This window comes from Ictalurus punctatus, chromosome 7 (genome assembly GCF_001660625.3).
Source record: "Ictalurus punctatus breed USDA103 chromosome 7, Coco_2.0, whole genome shotgun sequence".
NCBI classification, from domain to species: Eukaryota; Metazoa; Chordata; class Actinopteri; order Siluriformes; family Ictaluridae; genus Ictalurus; species Ictalurus punctatus.
Window position 1 is genome coordinate 25,812,600 of NC_030422.2, and position 12,816 is coordinate 25,825,415.

Below are 12,816 nucleotides of genomic sequence, written 5' to 3' on the forward strand. Positions count from 1 at the left end.
GCATTCGCGAATAACACGATGACGCACGCGCAACCGCGAGGACAATGAGCTCCGCGCTCATCCACTGACTTATTGGATCGACCGGAGGCAGACGACATCAAAAAGCAGCAGGTCCGCTGGGGAGATGAGCCGAATCGCACAACTTGTGTTTCCAACGATCGCACTAATTATGTTTTTAGAGCTCGCAGATAGGCCTCTGATGAATAAAACTACATCACCGTGATCGCCTCTTAACACCAGACATTTCCAGATGGGGCGAAATTCACCGTTATGCTCGTTTTACACGTCTAAACACACAGTCTGAGAACGAGAATAATAATAATAATAACAACAACAACAGAAATACAGAAACAAATAGCAATAATGAAATAAATAAGCAGCAGTGGCAGAAAGAAGTGTTTACAAAAATAAATAAAAGCACAAACATTAAAGAGGCGTCAAATAGAAATAACCCGCTCTTGTATTTATTTCTACTAAACAGCATTCCATGTACATGCAGCAGTGGAGTACGGTCATGGTTTCCATCTCGCTCAGCTCAAACGTGGGGGGTCGATCTTCCAGCAAACTCTGCGATGAATTTTAGCGTCGTACAAACAGACGTCTGGGATTTCCAGATCACAGAAATCAAGGCAGAATCGAGCTCGCAAACGCTCGAAATTAGAGCAGGTTTTCCGCGGGTCTGAGCCGAGACGCGTCGTGTGACGTCGTCACGACACGCGCTCGGCCAAAGCCGTCTCCGGGTCACGCGCGTCGGACACGAGGACGGCTGAAAGGCCTCGTTTACCAACAGACTTCACCGTGAAAGACCGTGCAGGACTATTTCCTGCGACTGCAATTTCGCCGATTCAAGTAGTTTTCTGCAAAAAAGCTCAGGGGGAAAAAAACTCCACAAATCGCACCGCAAATGTTGAAGGGAAAAAAAAAAATCAAGTATTTTTGGCCGCAATAATAAGAAAAAGAACTGTACGGACTGCGCCGTGCTGCTGTGTGTTTGTCCATCTGCTTTACTTCTCGTGCCGTTTTATTCCAATCACCGTCGGTCGACGCGAAACCTTTTCAAACGCGCTTTAGAAATAAATCTTGGTTATTTTTTTATGAGAAGAGATTTTATTTTATAAGCATTGCTGCACTCGTACATCGTTTCTTCTTTTCATGAAGCTACGTGCTTCATGCTTCAGTTACGGTGAACGTCTTGAGTTCAAATAAGGATGTTTAAAACACTTCACCAAATAAAACCACTTATAAAAGTCAATCAAAAGATCCTGCAGGGTTATTAAATCGGCTATGGCTTTGTATATTTGTGCCACGATATCATGATCGTGCTGGAGATTAGGGCTGCAACTAATGATTATTTGCAGAAATCGATTAATCAGATGGGGCGGGGCGGGGCGGGGCCGGGGGATAGCTGGGCAAACGTTCAGTACCATTTTATTTAAAATAAAATCCACAAACTGAGTGTTTGTCCAAATATAAGAGAAAGAGAGAGAGATATTATATAAAATTGTATTTATGCCTTATTATTATTATTATGCATAATTAATCTACAGTCGTAAATGAATGATAAGATCTCTCTTTCACTGCAGCTTACGGTTGGTGTTACTCACAGCCTTTAGGCATAATGTTTTACTTGCGTTTACTTCGATCGTAGAGCTTTCGTTAGACATTACGGATCTTACTCACACTCCGACTGTTTATCATTACCAGTGAGGAGCAACGCGACCTCGTTACTAATAGATCACCTCCGTTATAATAAACGACAGAATTCACACTGCAAACGCACAAATACGGCATATAATGACAATAAACTGGAATTAAACTGAAGCTTTTAAGCAACTCGCACCAGTTTCCCCAGCCTCCTGCACACAGTGGGGCATTTTGGATATAAACATATTCGTGCTTCAGCGCTACACAAACTCCACTCTATAAAGTTTACAGGTTACAGTCTTCTCCGTGGGATTTGATACAAATTGCCCCCCTGCCCTGCGCCTCCGTCTGATGGTGACCGGGGTCATGTTGGGAATAAAAGGTAACGTTGCCGAACAGTAAACTGAAGAAAGTCACTGTCGGTGACTCTGGGTATCTCCTAAAGCTAGTGGCGTGGCATTACGTGCATTTGACATTATGTTCCATCGACTAGGAAGCGGCTTATACTTCCAGTCAGTAAAAAACCGCCAGGGTTCCTTTTGAGACGATGTTACCGTTCTAAAATTCATACCCTAGACGGTAGAGTACACAGTGCATAGTGTAAGTGTACAGTACTTCATTTGGGACACAACTTTAGTATTGACTCTCCGAAGCGTGTTTTCGGAACAGGGGTAACGTAGTGAGTAAATCTCCCCCGTGCCGCGCGCAGACCGACTAATCGATAACGAGATTCGTTCACAATGATTTTCGTAATCGATCATCATCAATTAGCTGTCGCAGCTCTACTGTACATCTTTGCATAAATAAACCAATGAAGCCGATACTGCGATTTTCACCATTTTTGAGACGAACAGAAACGTCACCCTGACAAACTAAACCCGGCCAAATGTCGAGATTTTAAACGTCAGCTTTAAAACTGTAAACACGCTCCTCAGTCAGAGCGGCAGCTCTGTCCATCATGCCTTTCAGCCTCTTATAATCACTATAATAACGGTTATATGGGTGTGGACTTCTAAAAGGGATGAGATTCCATTATTCAAAAATAGCACCTCCTATGTTCCTCAGCTTCCTCCCAAACTGGGTACGGAAAACGTTTTCAGGTCCGCGATCCGCTAAATATCATATAACCACACAAGTATCCACACAAGCCGAGTCCCAGATACTCCCTAGGACAGAGGTGAATTCAAACAAAAGCAGCTCTCGTCAGCTACAGCGCTGTAATGGCGCTGTAACGGAAACCTGATGACGGTGTTTTGGCCGCTGTGGATGGACGGCATGCTCCTCCAGTCACGCGTCGACACCGGGAGTGCATCATTTAAAACTTAACGCACACACTGGAGAAAGAATACACGCTCTCACGAACAACAAGAAAGAAAAGCCCGTATCTAAAACATCAGCGGCAATTAGACGAAAACGCTGCGGTGTTAAGTGATGAAGACATCGAGAGAAGATCCAGTCTAAATTGTATTTTGTGTTCGATCGCCTTCATATACAAGACATAAATAACGCACACAAAAAAAAAAACACGACAACAACCCGTAAGTACAGTAGATAAACGTGGACCTAGTTTGCATTTCCGTACGGTTTTTACTGCACACACAGCTCTGCATTTGCATAGAGTTGCTGAACCTGATCTCTTAGGAAGTGTGATGTGATGGATACCTGACACCATTTGACAGCATTTATAACAATACAGATCGGACCGCAACAATTTAAACGGACCGGCGTGCAGGGAGCAGAGGGCCGAGTAGAGACCGGCGTCATGGGGAAACCTACACGGGCCGAAATAAAGCCATGTTTTAAGTGCACATCGGTTCCGTCAATCATTTACTATAGTTCACGCTCATTCAGGCGAATAGTGCTGCGTTCGCGCGATCCTAACCCGCACGGGTGATCGTTATTGACGTGTACAAGATGGAGGAAAGGGACAAAAAAAAGACGCACGGACCGTGAGACCGTGAAACAAGAGGGCTGATTATGTATTGTTGCTGATTGGGACAGTACACCGTTAATACAGCCGTATGACCTTGTGTTGTGTCGAAGCAACATAATACAGTTATACCCGTGTGTATGACACGGCAGAGCAAGCAGGAGAGAAGAACGAAGAATGAGATGTGAGGTGTAAACATGTGGTAAATTGATGTGAATGTAAATATGTTGTAAATTAATGTGAATACAAGTCTGTGATTTAACTCTATCGAACTACTGTGATAGGCAAATTTACAAAAAAGTGGACAATGATGTATAATGTACGACATAAACGCAAATGTAAATAAGTCTTTTTAATGGTTTATGAAATCTCTCAATAAAGCTTTATTTACAAGCAGGAGAGTGTGTGTGTGTGTGTGTGTGTGTGTGTGTGTGTGTGTGTGTGTTTGGAGTGTGTGATGTTGTCCGGAAAGCTTGTTTCTCAAAACAGTTACCTGATCCAGGTGCCGTACTAAACAATTCATGGATGTGGTAGTTGGAAACCAATGTTCTAGGCTACGTGGTTTGGACACTTAACCATTTGCAGTGCATTGTGGGATTCCAGGAGTGTACGCAGGAGATTCTACACGATGGGAAAACCCGTCTAATATTGTTAACTAAGGAATAAAATAGCTTGCGGTTCACAAACAGAATATTCCTTCCGTGTTCCCGTTTTACATGTTATAGAACATGGAGCGATTAACGGCACACGTCATCACGTCCCCGCATCACGCCGTCCGACGTTCCCTCCAGAATCTCACGTATCGACATACAGTTGGTCTTCGTTATGGGACCGTATACAGTTTTGGGTGTTTTTATTTATAATTTTACGAAAGCTTCAAGTGCGGTTAATTATTTGTCATGCTGTACGTGCAAATAGACGACTGCTTGAAGCCGCGGGCTGTGTCCCAAACCGCGTACTTCCTTACTTTATAGTAGCCGAGATACATGCAAGTAAGTACGCGGTTCAGGACGCAGCCGTGCTCTCGTTTACTTGTGTGATCGTGTCCTGTCGCAAAACGCGGTGAAAACTCCCACACGACGTTAACAGTGTGATTAAGGTGTTTACACGTCTGTAACGCACTTCGATAACGCGACTAAAACAGGAATACTCCACGTGTCTTAATTCCATTTGTGTTTACTTCCATTTGTGTTTACTTTAATCAGATTAAGGTCATCGCTAATCGCTGTTAACATGCTAGTTTCTTAATCCGAGTATCGCCTTAAGCAGGTTAATATCAGATTATTGTTGTCCATGTAAACGTACTGATTGAAACGATAACGTATTAGAACTTGTGTCAGAGCTACTGTTAGAGAAAATTTAATCAACACCTTCCAACCAAACAGATTTGAGAATTCAGCAATGTTGTGGTATAACGATTTCGCATTCTCTCATCATGGCATTCTGTCGCATTGCTAAACTGACTGACTTCACGTCCGTGTCTCCACACATACACACACACACACAAACGCACACACACACACAGTGTAGTGCATCTCTCATTAAGAAGTATTAAGCTCTGTTTAAGAAGCTCAGCTGAGTACCGAGTCTGAAAACAAAAACACCCGATCAATTATTCAGGGCCATAACTGAAACCGTACCGGGATTAAAACGAGAGAGAATTAATGCAGTCTAGTGCGTCTCTCAAAGTCCCTACAGACCAATAATAACCCAATACCAAATTACACAACATTATCCCCAGCAGAAATGATTATTATGTCTCTTATTGTGTAGTCCTGACACACACGGGCACACGGGTTCCTCTCACTATGCTTGGGCACCACAGGCATGATTATTAATCCAGTTCATTAACACTATGCCTAAAACTAAACATTGCCCTAACCTTAACTTCAGTAACCAAAACCAGACACGTTTAGACTGTTTTTTTTATTTTAAAAACCCTTTCATTCATAGCGTCTATGCTCAGGAACACTCAATATACAAGACTTGTATTTTGTTTTAATATCATTTTTTAAAAATATATCGAATGTACATCATCTCCGAACGATTCTGATTTAACATAGTCATCTGTCACTCTTTACATTGTTTGTCATTCTGAATCTTTACTAAATTTCTATGTAAAATAATACGAGTACCTTTTGTGTGTGTGTGTGTGTGTGTGTGTGTGTGTGTGTGTGTGTGTCAAGATTCCACCGAACATATTAGATTTTTTTCCCAGAAATTCTACCGTCTAGCATGTCGGTCTTCAATGTTAAATATTTTACAATGCGAACAGTTTTTGGACGATGGAAGATTTATTAACGTGTATATTTAAATTCTTCTCCGCCCCCCAACACATTTACAATGCGTTTACTCTTTTAATGTAAGTGATATTTAGACCGTGTAAAACAGGCTGAATATATACACATATTAAACAAAAGATACTTTTTGTTGTTGTTGTTTTAAAGCTTGCCCTGTGCTCATTTGTCAGGTCACCACAAGGTCGAAACTGTTAGCTCTTCCTCTCCTTGTAGAGACATTAGGTCCCCATAAGACACAAAGCACTCTCTCACACACACACAATGGAGACATGCTAGCTAACATTAACCCGCTAAACCAGGACACGATAAACAAACGACACGGAACCGGTGCTTAAATGACAACACGGCTTTCTGACAGGCTGAATGTTGAATGAACACACACACACACACACACACACACACACACACACACACACACACACACACAGTGTTGCATAAACCCTTATGGTGTTGAATTCACGCTTATTGTTTACATTTGTTTCTTGGTGTGTTTTCAATGTAGCAGAGTGAGTAACAATACAGGTTCCTGTCAGCTGTAAAGCTACCTGTGTGTTTACATTTGAATGCAAGGTTAGTGGTTTGTTTTGCTTAGAGAGTGAGACACACACACACACACACACACACACACACACACAGCACTCCTTCAGCTACAGTGCTGTAACCGTTTTGCAGAAGTAGGGAAGAAAACATGCAGCCCTTGCGTATGTGTTTTTTAAAACAAAGCTACAAAGCTTCCGCCAACTCAAATCCACACACACACACACACACACACACACACACACACACAATGCAGCAGTGCCATCTCTACAGCGCGGACGTGCATCCGGCGGGGACACCGCTCCAGCTTTATCCGCAGTGTGAAGCGCCTTACCTGGGCACGCAGCTCGGAGAGGAGCGGTCCACCTCCCAGGTCGCGTACAGGTTCATGTGCACCGGGCGGTTGGAGGCGATCGCCACCGGCTTGGAGGGCTGCGGAGACGGACACGGAGCGCCTCCGCTCCTCGGCAGCCCTCCTCCGCGCTCCGACATGCTGCTCTACAGCCGAGCCGCTGGACACCTGGGCCGGGTTCCTGTGTGTGTGTGTGTGTGTTTCAGCTCCAGAAATATGTCCTGCAGGGCGAGCAGAGCCACCCGCAACACGCGGGATAATGGAGTAAAAGCGGATATGTGTGTGTGTATGTGTGTGTGTGTGTGTGTTCGCCTGGCTGGGAGTGTTTGCGCGACACAGTGCGGAGGGTTTGTGGGTGCAGGAAGCGGAAATTTCTCTCAGAGTGAGAGAGATAGAGAGGGAGAGAGAGAGAGCGAGAGAGACACGCCCCCTGTTAAAGACGCACGCGACCTATCGTGCACAAGCAAAGAGAAAAAGCAGAGAGAGAGAGAGAGAGAGAGAGAGAGAGACTGACTGACTGACTGACTGACTGACTGAGTACAAAGACCTTTACAGAAAAAACAACAACAACATCGCTTTGTTTGTTGTCATTGTTTATGAATCACGCAAGCTTATAAGACTGAAGCAGCGTCATTTCCTGTCTCCATATTCACCTCAATGAGTTAGCTTTCTGCTTCCTTCCAACTGTGACACAGAGAAGCTGGGCAAGTGCAGAAAGGAATAGATATATAAACAACAGAAGATGCTGTTCAGTACTCAGAACTGAATTTGCAGCACTGCTGCTGAGTTCTCAGTTCTGATTGGTCAGAAGGTGTTGGTTGATTGTCTAAAACAGCAGCTCTGACAGTATTACTAGCTGCAAGGCAAATTACATCCACTCATCTTCAGTAAATGGATTATCCTGGTCAGTGCCACTCTGTCCCAGGGCTCGCACACACACACACACACACACACACACACACACACACACACACACACACACTCATTCACAGCTACAGGGGCAGTTAAGCATATAATACACCTATTGGCATGAGGTAGGGAGAAACCTCAGCACCACCGTGCCAACCATGCAGTTTAGATTCTCATATCGTTATCACTTCTGTAGTAACAACTTTAACTTAAAAACACACACACACACGCACACACACACAAAATGAGAAAGGTAATAAAAAACACACGGTATTTTAAAATGTACTGTATATTCAGTGCTACAGTGAACTTCTCTTTACAGTCGCCTTTATTTAACATTTATGGACGGACTCTTCAAAGTAAGTCGGAGATTCAAATTGTTCGGACGGTTTCCTTCGCACAAGAGGGAACGACTGTTTGTGGCTGTTTATACAACGTGAATAATAACAGGAACTAACCTGCAGACATTCCATAACATTAAATGTGACTATAAATGGATCAAACGTACACCGTGACGACCAAAACACTCCGGCATTCATAGGAAAACGACCAACTCCAGAGTGGTAACAGGAACACCACACCATCCCACTCTCGATCATTTCCCTATCACAACACATCCCTGCGTGTGTTATCCTTTACATAGGTTATCGCATTTAAATGATGAGTGCTGACGGGTTTAACTCTTTTTACCAGAGACTAAAAAACGTTTAGCGGTGCCGGTGTTCAGCAGTGAATTTATTTGTGATGTCACATCTCTACAGCCGTGGTTAATGGCGCATACGACCGTAGACACTCGGGGCTTTCAGAACTAGTTTTAAATTATTCTAATATTATCGTGGCAGTTGTATACAGTGTTTTACTATTAAAAAAGTTTGATCTCGGTCTCAGTGTTATTGTGGTCTGCTCCTGCTCACCAGCAGCTAAACACAGAGTCAGGATACTCTACACACAGAAACCCAACAGTGTCCTGACTCATCTTCTACCAGACTGGTTTGTTTGCACCGATTGAAAATGCCCAATAAGTCGATTTCCATTTTGCCAGTGGAATGGAATGCTTCACACTATTAGGGTGAAGGATCTGGAACGGGACCCTGAGCCACGCTGATTAGGCACTACTAAGCGTCGGTTATTAACTGATCCCAGGTTGCGTGAGGGAACGTAAACCTTCAGGAGAGTTGAGGTAGGAGGGTGTTATTACAGACACGGTCTTGTACGTGAGCATCAAGGCCTTGAATTTGATGCGGGCGGCTACAGAAAACCAGTGGAGGGAGATGAAGAGGGGTGTGGCATGGGTTCTCTTGGGCTGGTTGAAGACGAATCATCTGAAGGGGTTTGATTTTAACTTCTTGAAAGAATCTTTTGACGTGTGGTTGTTTAGCCATGTTTTTTTTATGGATGCCACAACAAGCTAAAGAATTATTTTCCACTACTACTACCCTTCCACGTAAGCATTTATGGTGGGAACCAACAAAAAAAAAGGTTTGAAACACACAGTTTAAAAGGAAACAACCCTAAACAACAGCACTGAAAATCTGTAGATTTCAGGCTTCATGGACATGGAGAAGTGTTGTAACTTGAGATGTCACAACTTGTGCTGCAATTTAACGTCGGAGTACAGTTACACTCCGACATTATCACTCACAACCAGACACAAAGATCAGTCTTCTTTATTTTCCCCAGTAAATAACGACAGAACCAACTGACAGATAAATATAGAATGATTGACAGAACTTTCCGATATTGACTGATTGACACCCTCCGGAAGCCTCGCCCCCTTTCCTCCATGTCACACTAATCATTTCTTGCCTCGTCTCCATTTTCAGGCCCTCCAGGATTTTGCGATCCAGAAATGAACGCGAAATCGAGGGAACGCCGCAATATTCTTCGGAGCTTGCGATTTTTTTCAAAATGACCGCCGAATTTCCCGCAGATTTGGCCCGAGATGCGTCACGTGACATCATCACGACGCGCATTCAGCCGAATCCCTCTTCGATTCGCGTGTGTCGAACACGAGTACCGCTGAAAGGTCTCATTTACTAACAAACCTCACCGTAAAAGACCGCCGAGACAATTTTGCGCGACAGATTCGAGCGGCACAAAAAACTCGGCGAATTGCAGCACGGCCACAAAATCCTGTATGGACTGTGTTTTACTTTCTTTCAAAGGCACTTGGAGAATGTTTTGAGTTCATTCATGAGAAAATCTATCAACGGACTGTTTGTTTGGCTTAGCTGTCGTTATACAAGTATATATTCAACGCCAGTTAACTATAATTCATTCATTCATACTTTCCCGCATGTAGATTTCAAACTACTGATTTCCAAGTACTGACTTTAACACCTGCCCTTAGACCTCCATTATAGGTGTGTTTTGAGAAAGCATTTCGATTTCCTCTTTTACTTTCTTAGCACAAGGAATAGTTGAGATTATTCTCTAGTATGAAACGCACTACAGATGAAGCTCCGTGTAGAAAAACACTGGAGTAGTGCTCTTTAAGCTCAGCTTGTGGTGAGCACTACCTGCTCCAAACCTCCCTAAAAAACCTCCCACGGTTCCTCCTACGTTCTTGGATCCGCTCGAGTACCTCAGGAGCGTTTGCTCTTCGGCTTCCTGCTGAGCTAAGCGACCGCACCTGGACGCTCCTGAGATTTTAATGAATAGTCTACATGGGGTTTCCCTTGAAGTCTCAACTCCTCTGACTTCTAATGAGCTACGACCTGCCCACCAGTGCACAGTCTCACGCTGGCGCAGATAATACTACAGTCGAGATCATCAGTAGGCGGCCGGATCGGTTCGAGTGGCCTTGAGGATGTCGGTGGGCCGGTAGATCAGAAAAGAAAGCCCCGATAGCGGTCGTGTGGATCAGAGACTCGTACCGGCTTTGATCTACAAGACGAGAGGGCGAGACGTGTACGAATGGAACCGGGGAGAGATTTTTGTGTTTGTTCAGTCGGACGTCTCGTTCCACTGCGCACAAGAGATCATCAGATTAGAATTAAATTAGGATCTACAAACAGGCTGAGTTTGGTATGATGGGTCTACTCCATCTTCCTCTCTCTCTCACACTCACACACACACACACACACTCACACAGGGTTAGGAAGGTCAGCAAAGTCATACATCATGATAAAGTTGTTCAAAACCACAGTAGCCTCATTAGCTGTGAAATTCTAACAACGAGTAAATAGACACAGCGGTTTGTTTACAACGTGCCAATATGTCTTGTGGTCAGACTCCACAAGCCGACTCAGACTGCCGTCCTGCAGGGCCTCTGCGTCGTGCAGTTACACATTCTCCCCGCTCCAGCACACCTGACTCAGACCCTCGAGCATCTGATCAGTGCAGTGGTGTGTGAAACCAGGGAAAGCACTAGACTGTGTAACACCACGCCGCTTGTTCCGTCAGGTCTGAGTGCACTCTGGGTCGGCTGATTGCCTCAAAAATATTTACAGGCAGAAAAACTACTGCTACAGTTTTGAGTGTTAATTACGTTATATATAAAAAGATATCATTTTGTGTGTTTTTGGTTTGCTTATCTTTGTTAGTTTTGTATTAGTTCGTTTCTATATTTTTCCATATCCTTTTAACTCATTTAAAAAAAAAAAAAATTTCATTCTCTCTATTTTTTTATTCAAATGTTCTCCGTTTTTTATTTTTATTTATGAACGTGAGCCGCACTTCTCGAGTCGGCTGAAGCAGATTTAATACACTGACGGAATGAAAAGCAGAAATACAACCCCTGCGATTTCCCCCCGCGCCCCAGTGTGAGATCCGCCGGCGTACGCTGTCGGCAGGCTCTCGAAACCGGACAGAGCAATATTATGAATCGTTTTATTCAGAAATCTCGCAATTTCACCTTTTTTTTCCACTTCATATCTCTAGATCGTTCCATTTTCAATCGTATCGTTTGAGGTTATTTTATGACGGACGTGGTGGCTTAGTGGTTAGTGGTTCTGGTCTCCACCTGTGTGTGTGTGTGTGCGTGTGGAGTTCACATGTTCTTCCAGTCCTGTTTCCTCTGGGTACTCCGGTTTCCTCCGACAGTCCATAAACGTGTTGTAGGCTGATTGTTATTTCCACATGTCTCCGTAGTGTGCGATGTGCTGACGCCCCGTCCAGGGTGTCCCCCGCCTCGAGTCCCCTGGCTCCTGGCTCGCTCCAACCTTGTGTAGGATAAGCGGTAGGGAAAACGCACAGATGGGTGGTTATTTTATTTTTCTTGGAGCAGCAGGTAGCATTGTCGCCTCACAGCTCCAGGGGCTCTGGTTCGATCCTGACCTTGGGTTACGGTCTGTGTGGAGGTTCTGTGTATGTTCTCCCTGTGTGGTTTTCCTCCAGGTTCTAGGTAGACTAGCTAAGATAAATTGCCCCCATGTGTGTGAACATCCAGGGTGTGTTCAGGGGGTTTGGCCCAGAATCCACCATGTCTCTGATCAGGACAGAGCGGTTACTGAAGAGTGAGTGAGTGGTTTGTAGTTTAATTTGAAGAAACCCTGAAATAGGATCACGCATCAGAGTAGGGTAACTAAGACTACTGTACTGTGGCCTAATCCAGTGGCGACGTCTGAGGACGACGCTGCAGCGAAAGGCCAGTCACATGAGTGACTTTATGGAATTCTTCATGGAAAACATCCTCAGGCATGGCGTACAGTCTCTTCTGAGTACATCTGACCCCATCCACCAGCCCGCTATTTTCCATGCCTGGTGTTCATCAGAAAAGAGAGAAAGCCCACAAACTGTTTGCTCTGGTAGCCATCACTCCGCAGAGTTTACACAAGGAACGAGGTGTTTATTCAGTCAATCCAACTCGCACACAAAGCTTATAACGGCTATAAATGGGGAAAACGCGCGGCTCGTGCGAGGTGTTATCTAAAGGCCTGGTTCTTCCTCAAGAACAAAAGCACATTCACGAGCACATTTATTACATTCGATCTTAAACGGGGACAGAGTATTAATTCCTGTTTTATGAACCTGAATCGCTGCCAGGAATCATTCTGCACGCTGCACAGAGAAAATAAAAAGAGAAGTGTGCTCTCTGACAGTCGCGCCTAAAAAAATATGGCTGCAGCCACTTAACTCGATCGAAGACGAACAAACTGGAGCTGAAGTCCTGCACTGCTACAGAAAGCTGCATAATGGATCCT

General features: G+C 44.3%; 1 protein-coding gene across 1 annotated transcript in view; it reads right to left on the reverse strand.

Moving 5' to 3' along the window:
• Positions 1–7,235, reverse strand: part of LOC108267249 (phosphofurin acidic cluster sorting protein 1) — a 71,418-nt gene extending 64,183 nt beyond the window's left edge. Inside the window, exon 1 of the mRNA XM_053681491.1 lies at positions 6,746–7,235. Coding sequence (XP_053537466.1) covers positions 6,746–6,903 — 158 coding nt within the window. The 5' untranslated portion in view covers positions 6,904–7,235. The remainder of the gene's footprint in view (positions 1–6,745) is intronic.
• Between the last annotated feature and the right edge of the window lie 5,581 nt (positions 7,236–12,816).